This window comes from Alosa alosa, chromosome 1, assembly GCF_017589495.1.
Source record: "Alosa alosa isolate M-15738 ecotype Scorff River chromosome 1, AALO_Geno_1.1, whole genome shotgun sequence".
In the NCBI taxonomy this organism is placed as follows: Eukaryota; Metazoa; Chordata; class Actinopteri; order Clupeiformes; family Clupeidae; genus Alosa; species Alosa alosa.
This window is the reverse complement of record NC_063189.1, coordinates 4,874,956-4,887,659: the sequence shown is the minus strand read 5'-3', so window position 1 is coordinate 4,887,659 and position 12,704 is coordinate 4,874,956. Positions and strand designations below refer to the sequence as shown.

Sequence of the window (12,704 nt, the reverse complement as noted above, 5' to 3'; positions counted from 1 at the left end):
CAAAATTGTGAGATGTGAACGATAAATGATGCGTGCGCAAGGGGGATAATAGTGTTTTGTGCAAATCTTTATCCTGCGGGCACATCTCCACATTCAGTGGTACAGGCTAACAAATCTGGTAGCTATCTTACATTAGCATAACATTGTCAGCCATTTGATAACATTATTAAACCTAGTTGTCAAGCAGGCAGAGTTGTATACAGGGGCGAGGGCAGTTAGCTCCCCACATCGGAGATGAGGCAGTAGAGATGCTGTTTTAACGGATTTGGGAAAAATGTATAAATGAATATGTAGGCCTACAGTATCTTTCAGGAACTAAGCAGGGCTAAGCAGGTGCCCCCCCCACACACACACACCACACGCAAAGCCTACAGGAACCACAGCATAGCCATACAGTAAGCGCTTTCAGACATACGTGTAAGATCTGAGGTTCTGAGGATGTTAAACGGTGGGGCCGTATATCGTATAACGTTGTTCTACTACTCCCCCCCCTAGTATTTCCTCCAGACATGTAAATGTGCTGTGTCTGAACGAAGCGTAGAACATGCAGTTAAAATTCACACCTAGTGAGAGGGCGTGTCAGTGATGTTTCTTTCGTGCGTCCATGTGGTTAGATCTGACTTAAATGCCAGTGTTATGATGGAGTGGCATAGTGCTGTCCAGAAAATCTCCGACCTGGAAAGATGCAGACATCCCGGAGCTACTGTCCATGAGGGCAGTAACATTTTGATAGAACACATGAAGGGAACTGCAAGAGACACGTTGTAGCCTACAACTGCATGGCAAGGCCAAACGAATTCAAAAGACTGAATCATCATAAGCAGAAGGCGCTGAAAAGGCAGTAGCCTACAGCAACATCGTTGACGACAATAACAGGAGTATTTAATAAATTGTTAGCCAAAACGGTTTTCTGTTCATTGATAGCCTTCTCATGACCTCACTGTTGAGCTTGCTGATATTTGTTGAGCATAAATATGGCTAGAGAAAATGAAAACGAAGAAAACCCAACTTTGTTCCAAGCTCCTTATGTAAATGCAATAGACACATGGGGAGAGGATGCTTTTGGAAAAAAATAAACCATGAAAAAACGAACCACTTCACTGTTATGTTAGTATTTTGTTTGTTGTTTAAAAACGTTGTATATGATGGCCTTGAAGTCTTGAGTTAGCCTACTGAATTGGCTGGTACCATAAAGTTTGTGCATGCTCTCTCTCTCTCCAACGCAAACCAAATTTGGGGTTCCATAGCCAAGTAATTCTGCTACATAACGTTGAAAACAGATAAATGTGTTTATTCGAAGCACACATACAAATAGGCCTACTGTAGGTCAATTTCAAGTGCGCACTTACGTGACTACTTTACTAGCCAAGTATTAGCCTACGCACAATAGATTTTTCTTCTTTAGCCTACATAATGCATACACTTTGTAAACAAACAGCAGCTGTGACAGGCAGCGGCCGCATATATTCTGTGTCATAATCTCGCATCTTGTGAACTCTACAAGCCCCCACCCCTCACTCGACAACCACACGGAGATTCTGTAATGTGCGTGTATGTCGTTCACACATAGGTCCATATAAGGTCAGTATAAGGTCCGCAGGTTAGCATCATATCTGAATCATCCGAAGGGTAGGACCTCCGTTTGACAAACCTCCAGCATATACTCCGGAGGTTATATCTGAAAGCACTTTGTTTAAGTTCACCCACACTTTATATAAATAAAAAATGTTGACAGTGCAAATACTGCTGTTGCATATATACTGTGCATTAGTTTTGAACATTTTGAACATTTGCTTTCACAACTACCAATGCTTACTGTAAAAACATCTCAAGCTAATGCTATACATTGACCTAGGCCTACTTGTAGCTTAACATAGCATTTAAGCATTCTGCTGTTTGAGAATTAGACAGACGCACCTGGTGCTTTAAAGACAGAAAACAGCTGGCGTGCATGAATACTACTAGACATGAATGTTCCAGTCTGCTTTGATGCACGGAATTTATCGTGTGGTTTTCCTAACCCCCATTTGGTAAATAGATTATCACGGTCGAATAGTTAGTATAGCAGAGAAGCTATGCCACTTTCATCAATACCTATTACAAAGCTATAACAATGTTATGTCATTAAATACGATAAACAGTGATTCTGGAACAGATCTGCGTCTTCCTTATCCTGTTAATAAACATATTACAGTATGTAACCATATTCCGTCCATTCGAAAAAAAAGTTGCGCTAACTGTTCTAGTTTGTTACAAGCAGCATGGGCCGTCAGGCAGTTAGTTAACATAAACATTTTTAGGCTAGCCTTCCTGCTGCGACATTACACCATTTGTACAAGACAAGTAGAGCTATTTTATCCAGTGTAATTTATCACTTACCACTATCTTGTTTTTTCTTGTCATCCTCTTCCTTTCTCTTCTTTCTTTTCTGGCTTCCGGACGCATAACTCCGCTTCATTATGACTGCGAGGTTTTATATTTTGCCGGCAGCAGAGATCACGAACCTGGCTGGCTGGCTGCTGTCAGCGACTACTGAGAGGGGGGATCCCGGTATTGCCGGTAACAGTGTCGTTGCACTTTACTGCATTGACTATCAAAGGGGCGCTCACAGTTTGCTGTTTTTTTCTTAACCAGTCGTTGTCTTGGGGCCCCTGGCCAGCTCGGGGCCCCAAGCAATTGCTTGGTTTGCTTGCCTTCTAGCGACGGGCCTGGAACTAAGCTGAGTGCATATTTGAGGTAAACAAAACTGCATTGGGATGCTTTAACACAATTGAGCCCCTGATTTGCACTCTTCTGTCTGTCAGTAATCCTGGATTTACTACTTTACTCTGAACCAAAAGCTTTTGGATTGAATGCCAGTTGTATTGTGGTCAACACAACTAGAAATATCATCTCCAACTGTTTACAACAGCTGATAATCCCTTTTTTTTAAATGTGACATGCCCACATTCTCATTGGAAATGCATCCCAGGGCAGGTAAGGGTTTTAGCCTCTAACTGGGTAAACGGACAAGAGCTAAACAGCTAAACGGACAGAAGCTCTAGCCAATGAGGGGACACTTGCCATGTGTTAGGGGAAAATGGAAGACCTCTAGTGGATAAATGGCCATGGAATCCCTGCTAAATGAGCAAGCTATTCTTTGTGCCTTTAGCACCCCCTAGAGGGCAAAGTGTCAAAGTGGTCATCACAAAGAAGACGTGCATGCTGCTCCCTCAGGGCCCCCATCTGCATGTGTTCACTTTGGTCGCTATAGTGAAGACCAGGGGAGGATGTTCCATCTGCATGTGTTCACTTTAGTCGCTATAGCGAAGACCAGGGGAGGATGTTCCATCTGCAGGTGTTCACTTTGGTCATTTAAGTCAGAGGACTAAGCATTTCACTTTGTATGAAATTAATTTCATTTATTTATAAAAACAACATACTGTACATTGTGTTATCCAGCCGGCTAGTTTTCATCTACAGTCCTATTGGAAAGACGTTGTACTAACCATCAGATGACTTAGATGCCAGTTGTTCTTAGATGCCAAGTTAGTAATAAAATGTATGTATAAATGTATCTGACAAATAAATGGCTTGACTTGACTTAAAAATTAGAGCTCAATATCAGTCATGAAACTCCTATGTTTTTCAAGTGATAAAGCAAAGGTTATTTATCACATAACAATGGAAAAGATTTAGTAAGCAAACATTTTATTTCAATAACCCATGCAAAGCTTTACAGACAGAACAGCAGCTATTAATTCATGGGGAAACCCACACCAGTGTTCCTGTGTTAAAGAAGCCTCATTTCCCTGATGCCTCATTTCCGGAATTGCAAAATCCAAATTATTTCACTCTTTTCTGTCCAGATCATTAGTTCTAGATCATTATTGAAAATGATGTTAATAATTGATTTCCTGTAGTAGCATGAAATGAGCAGAGGGTCGATGCAAACTCTATAGTGTCCTCACATCCCTGTGGCAGCTCTGTGGGAGAAGCAGAAAGTGCAGCAGAAAGCTTGAGTTTGTCACATGCAGTGGTGCCCCTGTTCTTCAGTCTGGTTTGTAGTCAGTGTCAGGATCCTGCCTGGATGGAGTGACTTTGTGCCACCCTGGTGGCCATTTTGTGTAGTGTCCTGTGTTTGGTTTTGATCTTTGTCGGATCGTCTCTCTGTCTTGTCGTGTCAGATGTTTGTAATGTTTGTAGCTAATAAAACGTCTTTGTCGGAAGATTCCGCCGCATTGAGTTTTGCACTTGGGTCCTATCCGCCTGTCCTGACAGTACGACCCAACAAAGAACAGAGAAACAGGAGGGTAGAAATACACAGACCAATTAACAGAAAGACAGAGGACTGGACCAGACTAACAAGACAATAACAGGGAACAGGTGTGAGCAGAAACTGATGAGACAGGAAGTGCAGACCATATAAGGGAATGGGTGGAGACAAAGACGCATGACAGCAGACAGGTAACCAGAGCACATGGGGAACAGGCAAAACCAAACACAGGACACTACACAAAATGGCCACCAGGGTGGCACAAAGTCACTCCATCCAGGCAGGATCCTGACAGTCAGCAAGTGCCTCTTGTACTGCCACATGCTCATGTGACATAATATGACACTGACCGTTTCAGTTCAGTATTTTATGACTGTTTAAACAGTAACCATTGTTATATAGTTTGTTTTCTTCAATATACTCTTTTAAACAAATACATGGAACTGAATTCCAAAGGACCTTTATACAGATTATATCTGGAAATGACCTCAGTGAAGTGGACAGGTCATAGTAACATCATCCCAAAATCCTTCTTTATATTATGTGGGTTCCTTGTGTCGATCATTTTTAATACACTGAATTGACGGACCAAACCAAACACAAAATACAACAAATCAACTCACCATCACACTTGGGGGTAGAAGGCATACGAGGCAATATCACACTGGTTGGCCTTATTCCTGGACATTTTGATGTAGCCTTCTTCTCCCCACGAAGAGTCCCAGCTTAACAAACAAACATAGAACTGTGAATAGTTTATCACTTTACAAACAAGCATACAGTAGCACTGTGAATAGCCTATCACTTTACAAACAAACACAAGTCTCTGAATTGTACTACAAACATATCGGTAACACTACAGTGTCGACATAAGAGTGACATGACACTGTCATGAACACATGACAATGTCATGACACATGAACCCTAACCCTAATCCCAACCCTAACCCTAACTGTCATGAACACATAACAATGTCATGACACATGAACCCTAACCCTAATCCTAAACCTAACCCTAATCCTAACCCTAACTTGTTATGACAAAAAACAAATGTCACCTAATAACAGAAGCGTTATGTCATAAACATTTATGACTTGTTTATGTCACCTTCAGTGTCATGTCACTCTTATGCCGATACTGTCAAGTAAAGTGTAACCAAAATGTCAATGTCCTTTGTTAGTAGGAACCCTAGGTTAGCAGTAGGCAGTACATTAATATAGTAATAACATAGGGACACATTCAGTGTCAGTGTCACATTGATCAGCACTGTTGCAGCCTACCTGTTCTTCACCAGCCAGTAGTCTTGGCCATCTTGAGTTCCGTAGCCAACCACCAGCATGGCATGGAGTAAGTTGGTGTCTTTGCAGGAGGGCTCATTATAGACACCTTTGGACATCACAACATACTGTAAGTCAGTCACTCTTCTCTAGAAACCTCCATCAATCAGTCAGTTAATTCATTGTTTGTTTGTTGTTAATCAATCAATATATCTATGGCTGTGATAGGGCTACTTATCATCAACAACAGCTTGCTTTATCAAGGCACCCAAAGCACTATACAGTGAAGCTCACTAACCACCACCCATGTGTAGCACCCACCTGGTGAACCTCACTAACCACCACCACCCATGTGTAGCACCCACCTGGTGAACCTCACTAACCACCACCCATGTGTAGCACCCACCTGGTGAACCTCACTAACCACCACCACCCATGTGTAGCACCCACCTGGTGAACCTCACTAACCACCACCCATGTGTAGCACCCACCTGGTGAACCTCACTAACCACCACCAATGTGTAGCACCCAGCACCCAGCTGGTGAACCTCACTAACCACCACCCATGTGTAGCACCCAGCTGGCTGATGCACAGCAGCCATTATGCCCCAGAACACCCACCACACACCAGCTTGAGGTGGAGAGTGAGAACGCTCACCCACACACCAGCTTGAGGTGGAGAGGGAGAATGCTCACCACACACCAGCTTGAGGTGGAGAGGGAGAACGCTCACCACACACCAGCTTGAGGTGGAGAGGGAGGCAACAGTTCCCGATTAATATTCATAGCGTGACATACGTGTATGTGGTAACTCACCAGACTCATAAGCCCAGAAATCGTTGTAAACATCGATAGCCACAGCCACAGGCCCAACCGAGGCCACAGTGTCCTGCAGGGAAAGCTCGTCTCCCGGGGTCACAGTGACGTATCCTGTGCATGTAGCACCAACGCCCGAAGGCTTGAAACGGCAAGGCAAGTCCTGAGAAACCATGACATGTGAATGATTTGGCCCACAGCAGGCTTCTGTTTTAAAGTCTGTTAACATGTATGCAGTATCTAGTAGACCAGTGTTTCTCAATGTGTGGTCCGCAAGCTAGGATACTGCTTCTTCATGACTTGTTTAAATGTCATTGTAATTTATTTGACGCATGCTCGCGTTTCAAAGTGTCACGCATTGCTGTCCCGGATTTTACAGCAGCTCCTTGTGGAAACAGCAAAGAGTGCACATATCCCATGAGATTTCTGACAAGGAGCAGAAGCTCTCTGCCTCGCCTTACTGTTTATTAATAAAACAATGATATAGAATAGAAACATCTGGAATCTATTTATTTAATCTTGAAGTTGGCTACAAAGAGCATTCATAGCCGAGAGAAAACGATAATTTTTTCTTTATCTGCAATGTTCCAGGAAGATAGGCTTACATTTAAAGGCTGTCCCTGTTTGATCACAGGTCCAAGAAAACGAGTGGATATAACGTCAATGCATTCTAGTTATGTTTCATGTACTTTATTTCATGTTGAGTTTTGCTTCCCAGCATGCATTGCAATTCATTTAGTATTTTTGGCTATTATTAGTTTTTAATATTTTGAAACAATATGGTTTGAACAATTTATCTTAGGCTAGCCTAGGCCTACTCTGATGATGTTTTGAACAATATGCTACGGGATATGCCCATTAAAATGTCATATTAGTTTATTAAGAAAATGACACCGTAGATGTGAAAGCAGCACATCCTAGCCCGGTATAAATATCCATGTCTACTCATCATTAGTATAATGCATTCGGAGGACGTGATTTCATACATGCGTGAAAAATATGAGGTGAGTGAAGTTGATTGTGTACTTGTAGAACAAGTCGTTAATGCGTGTTCATGTTCCGTCTACCTCTCTCCTAGCAACGCTGAGACTTACAGGATGTGATACCATACCAAATTTTTTTTACCATCGCGAAATATAAACGTTGCGCGCATAACGTCGCGGTGACCATTACAGGACGTCCTCTCAAAGTCTCGTGGACGTCTTTTAGACCTCCCGAACAGAGGTCCACGGGACGTAAAGGGAACCCTACACAATGTCGAGGAGGTGACGTTCGCCAGGGGATCTTTAGGGGACTTCGCCATTTTGTTTACTGGGTAGTACTGTATCCATTCTATAATCAGCACCACAAATTAACCGCAAATATGAAATTACATTTGGAGAATGAACATTCTGATAGTGAAAAGTGAACATTCTGAAACAAATGAGCGATCGGTAGCCTACCTGTCCCTCATAGGGATAAGCATCCTCGGTGTCTATTCCGCCATTAGCCTGTATGTAGTTAAAGGCATCGTACATCCATCCCCCATGGCAGCCCTTGGTCCCATAGGACCCAGAGCAATCCACCAGCTGCTGCTCACTCAGAGAGGGGAGGCGGCCATGTTTGATACAGGTGTGGGACTCCAGCGCACCTGTCTGACGAGGAAAAGACACGAGACATTATGGCCATACAGACCTCAAGTTATCCATTGTTCTAGTAATCAGGTAGAAAAACATAACCTCTTAGACAGACAGACAGACACACACACACACACACACGCTTACACATGCACATGCACACATGCCTGTAACTTACTGTACTGAAGGCCCAGCAGGACCCACATGGGCCCTGATTTTTGACGCCAGTCACGCAACCCATTTTTCTCCAGTCAAATGAACTGGGAAGCTTAGTGCCCCCTGTCTGTCTGGAAGGGGAAGCCCCTCGCTGGCGTGTGGCTTTGGTCTCATTGGAAAGGATCGTGCTTCTTAGGAGGACAGTGTTATGATGCTCCTCCCTGGTCTGGGAGAGACAGAGGAATGTACCGCAAATAAGCCAATAACAGTTTAACACCAGCCGCACAAGCTCGGACAACTTCAGCCGTCAGGCTTAGATATATAATCACTGCTAATAGCTAATAGCTGCTAATAGCTAATCGCTGCTAATGGCTAATCACTGCTAATAGCTAATCTCTGCTTATCACCAGTCCAAGTGATATTACATGGCTCTGATTGACCAGCTATTGGGAGACAAAGGCATAAGTTTCGGCCAGAAACCATTCATCGAGGTGGATGGTCGTAATAAACTTAAATTGGAGGTGACAGAGAGATAAATACACAACATGGAGAAGCCTCATCTCTTGGCCAATATGCTAGCACAGCAGATAACATGCAGTTCTAGCCAGCTCCAGTAATGTTTGACCCACCTAGCAACTATAGCAACAATTGGAGGAGGGGCTTGGGATCGGCCAATAGAAACAAACTGCAATTCTTTTATAGACCCTTTCAACCAAAGATTCTAGAACAGAGCTCTGTTCTAGAATCTTTGCTTTCAACAATAAAAACAAAAACAATGCTTGAACGTTCTATTTGGTTCCCAATCTACTTCCTGTGCATTAAGATAACATATGGAATGTTAAAACGGAAGCCTTGTGGGGCCAACTATGATGCTGATAATGGAACTCTCTTGAAAGGGTCTATAAAGTGCTCCTTTACTAGTATGCCAACCTACCATGTCGGAGAAGTGGTTCATGCCCATGCGGTAGGTCTTGATGCCCTGGTCAGCCAGGATGTTGTGGGTCAGAACCCTGCGGCGGGTGGAGAGCCAGATGTCTTTGCGCCGGGCCTCCTCCTCAGGGGTCCTGTACACCTTACCTACAGGGCAAAGATACTTTTCTGTGTCTCTGAGCAGGGATTATTTACTGTAGTAGAGAAAGCTGAATTTTTCTCTGTGCTGGGATTACTTACTGAGAAAGCTAAACATTCCTCTTTGGCCACAACGACACATATTAAACTTGACTTCAGATAAAATCGTCTGTTAAGAACTATAAACATCAACATAATAACAACAAGTAATTCTATAGCAGACATCAACATCAACAAAAGCACCAAAGTAATTCTATAGCAGACATCAACAAAAGCACCAAAGTCATTCTATAGCAGACATCAACAAAAACACCAAAGTCATTCTATAGCAGACATCAACATCAACAAAAGCACCAGTCATTCTATAGCAGACCGAGGAGACAGACAGTCTTACACATGGACTTGCTACACTAGACAGAGGTGGACAAAGGCACTGACAGACAGAACATCCCACACAGTTGATTGTACAGAAAGTATAGAATAAAAATAAATGGCAGAAATGCACACTAAGATCAACAAAACACAAGAAAATTTGAAGGTAGAATGTACCATGTAGTAATGATCATAAACCCACTAACATTTCCCTCACCAAACTTGAGTTTCCATGCGTGGAACTCCAGGTCCTCCAGAGAGAGGCTGGCACAGCTCACCACTGCCAGAGAGGCAGCTGCGATGATCAACAGCTTCATGCTGGACATACACAAAACAAACTACATGAGGGAGATTGTTAACAGATTGTTAAACCAGCCTGCAGTTCAACACCTCATACAAGGCTGGATGTGAGTGGAGTGGAGAATGTGTGTGTGTGTGTGTGTGTGTGTGTGTACGTACATGTGTGTGTGTGTGTGTGTGTGTGCGTGTGTGTGTACGTGTGTGTGTGTGTATGTGTGTGTGTGTCTAACAGAAAATGAAGTGAATCCATTTACCTGTTTGAAAGTGAATCCTTCTTAGACGATGATTAGGTACAGTTTGACTGACTAAAGTGCGAAATCACTGCCGGATCCTGCTGCAGTAGTACCAAAGATCCTTGATTACTTTGCTTTAACCCTCTCTGGTAGAAATCACTGCCTCCCTTGCCCGGTGACAAATGACTCAAGAGGATCTGTGAACTTCCCTTTTGCTCTGAGCAGCGTCCACGTGACCACAACTTTCCGTTCTGGCTGGAAGACCTGACTGTGACAAAGAGACCTGGAACACTGCCATACAAGAAAAACAGTGAAAGTGAAAGTGTTTCAAGTTAAACCTGAATAAGTGTGTGTGTGTGTGTGTGTGAGTGTGTGTTTTACAAGAATGTGTCTTAGCCTAAAACCACTTACTAGTAACAAAATATGATTTCAAAAATGTTTGCGTATGCACATCTGAGTCTCTCTCTCTCTCTCTCTGTGTGTGTGTGTGTGTGTGTGTGTGTCTGGCTTAAGTTAAGGAAATTCACATCTGCTCCACTTCTTGATTGAGTCAGATTGAAAGCTATCTTATTACGGTCAGAAAGTGACTTCCCTCAGAATACGTGTGGTGACAGGTCTAGTTAAGCAGTACAAACCTTGTCCAGAGTAGACTGAAGGACATTCACATCTTTTTCACTTTCTGTTCAGATTTTAGTCTGAGTGAATGTTCCCTTTCCTGTCATAAGGTGCCTTCCCTCAGTGAACATGTGGTGACAGCAGGTCATAGTTAAGCAACACAACCCCTGTTTGTGTGTTTTCATACATGATTCAGATTTGAACTTTTAGTCCACAGCTAGTCCATAACAATATGATAGACATATCTAATTTGAAGCTAAATTTCTATAGGATCACATTATGTCCATTTCCTCGGAGGTTGTCTTCTGAATGAATGTCAGATGAAGCAATGTAAACATTAATACTTGATATTACAAGTTGCTCCAGTATAAACATTTATATTAGATTAGATTCAACTTTATTGTCATTGTGCAGAGTATAAGTACAAAGCCAACGGAATGCAGTTTGTGTCTAACCAGAAGTGCAAAAAAGCAGAAAAGTGCAATGTGATATAACGTTTAGACAGGTGATGCATAGTCAGGACAAGAAATATAGTGCAGTGTAGACAGTAGTATGCAGTAGGTTTACAGAAGATGGTTTAGAGTAATATAAATTAGATATACTGTAAATATGTGCAGTGTATTAGCAGTTACATAAAAGCAAAATAAATATGGCTATGTGATATGAACAATGGATGAACAACATACAGATATGTGCAATGTAGTAGCAGTAACAATATAATAGTAGTAAGAATAATATAGATATATGCAGTGTATTACTGTAACAGAATATATTATGAGGAAAACAGAATAAATATGGACATTCAGTATGAACCATATAGACAGATATGTACAGTATGTACAGGTACAGCTACAGTGTGTGCAGTGTGGTAACAGTACCATTGTAGTGTAGAAACAATAACATTATAATAGATAGATAGATATACTTTAATTATCCCAAAGCAGGCTTGGAATTTCACCATTCTGGGGGCAAGGCCACTTGGCCTTCAGTTGGGCATATTTGGTGGGGGGCACAAAGGCCACATGTCAGGGCCCCAAGGCCAAAGTTAACTATACAGTAGTAGGCTATAAAAATGATCAAAGTTGTATTTAGCCTATTCGCTGCAGTAGACCTGCATCACTGTATGAAACATTACAAAAACATGAAACATGACATATTACATAGAACTGTAAATCATCTGATCATCTAATATTTACAGATATATAGGCTATATATAACATTTATTTTATATTTGGCCTGTTATGAAATCATGTATTGAACAATTTAAGCACAGCTCAGCTTTAAGAAACTCAAATAGCCTAGATGCATGCTTAGCATTTTTGTGATCATTAAGGCTACTTTCACAAACTCTTAGTCAGCTGTCCTCTGATTTACCAATATCTAGGCGATATTTGTAACATTTATTTTGTATTTGGCCCGTTATGAAATCATGTGGAACAGTGTAAAAGCCAAAATTTGGAGACATCCATGTATGTCGAACTTTACTGCAAATTCAAAACTGGATTACTCTGTACAGGGGACTGCTTTACACCTTTATGTTCGGTAAGGTCTCCTGTTTATTCTGATATATGGTTTGTCATGTGTTAAAAGAAGGGTTCGTAAAGTATTCCACCGAGATGAATGGGTAGGGAGATCATGGGACGCAAAACCTTCAGTAGAATGTATGATTAAATTGAATTATATTATTTACTTTTTCTCATGAACCGTTCAACACAGCAATTATCGGCTAACATCGTTTAAAAGGTGAGAAAAAGCTCTTTCATGTGATACTTGTGATGTCTGTGTGATGAATAGGCTACTTCGCGAGTAGTTCAACTGAAAAAGGGTGAATTTGGACGCACTTTCTTTCTTGCGCTGTCACTTTCTCCACTGCGTAAAAGACTAAATTAATTTGCGCTGTGAATGCTAAGATTATTTTGACAGGCCACAGGCTAAATAAAAATCGCTATTAGTAGGGACTTAAAGCAGAATATTGAAAGAAGGGGGCACCAAGGCC

General features: G+C 41.9%; 1 protein-coding gene across 3 annotated transcripts; it reads right to left on the bottom strand.

Annotated features, from left to right (window-relative positions):
* Window positions 1-3,671: 3,671 nt before the first annotated feature.
* LOC125297229 (procathepsin L-like) lies at window positions 3,672-10,284 on the bottom strand. 3 transcript variants are annotated; one of them, XM_048247434.1, is made up of 9 exons: window positions 10,115-10,284; window positions 9,778-9,898; window positions 9,055-9,197; window positions 8,143-8,346; window positions 7,791-7,982; window positions 6,349-6,511; window positions 5,536-5,641; window positions 4,879-4,980; window positions 3,672-3,965 (listed from the first exon to the last, which is right to left on the bottom strand). In XM_048247434.1, exons 2-8 carry the CDS (start codon window positions 9,884-9,886, stop codon window positions 4,881-4,883), a joined length of 1,017 nt encoding a protein of 338 aa, XP_048103391.1. In that variant the 5' UTR covers window positions 9,887-9,898; window positions 10,115-10,284; the 3' UTR covers window positions 3,672-3,965; window positions 4,879-4,880. The 3 variants fall into 3 exon arrangements, with proteins under 3 accessions (XP_048103391.1, XP_048103401.1, XP_048103410.1); XM_048247444.1 differs by having other exon boundaries at window positions 9,778-9,878; window positions 10,115-10,283; XM_048247453.1 differs by lacking the exons at window positions 9,778-9,898; window positions 10,115-10,284 and adding an exon at window positions 9,291-9,741.
* Between the last annotated feature and the right edge of the window lie 2,420 nt (window positions 10,285-12,704).

Bases quoted from the DNA above. Each gene is read 5' to 3' on its own strand.
- LOC125297229 (XM_048247434.1), bottom strand. From the start codon at position 9,886: ATGTCCAGCATGAAGCTGTTGATCATCGCAGCTGCCTCTCTGGCAGTG. The intron at 9,198-9,777 runs GTGAGGGAAATG...TTTGCCCTGTAG, and splicing joins CGCATGGAAACTCAAGTTTG to GTAAGGTGTACAGGACCCCT. The intron at 5,642-6,348 runs GTGAGTTACCAC...TGATGTCCAAAG, and splicing joins TTTCTGGGCTTATGAGTCTG to GTGTCTATAATGAGCCCTCC.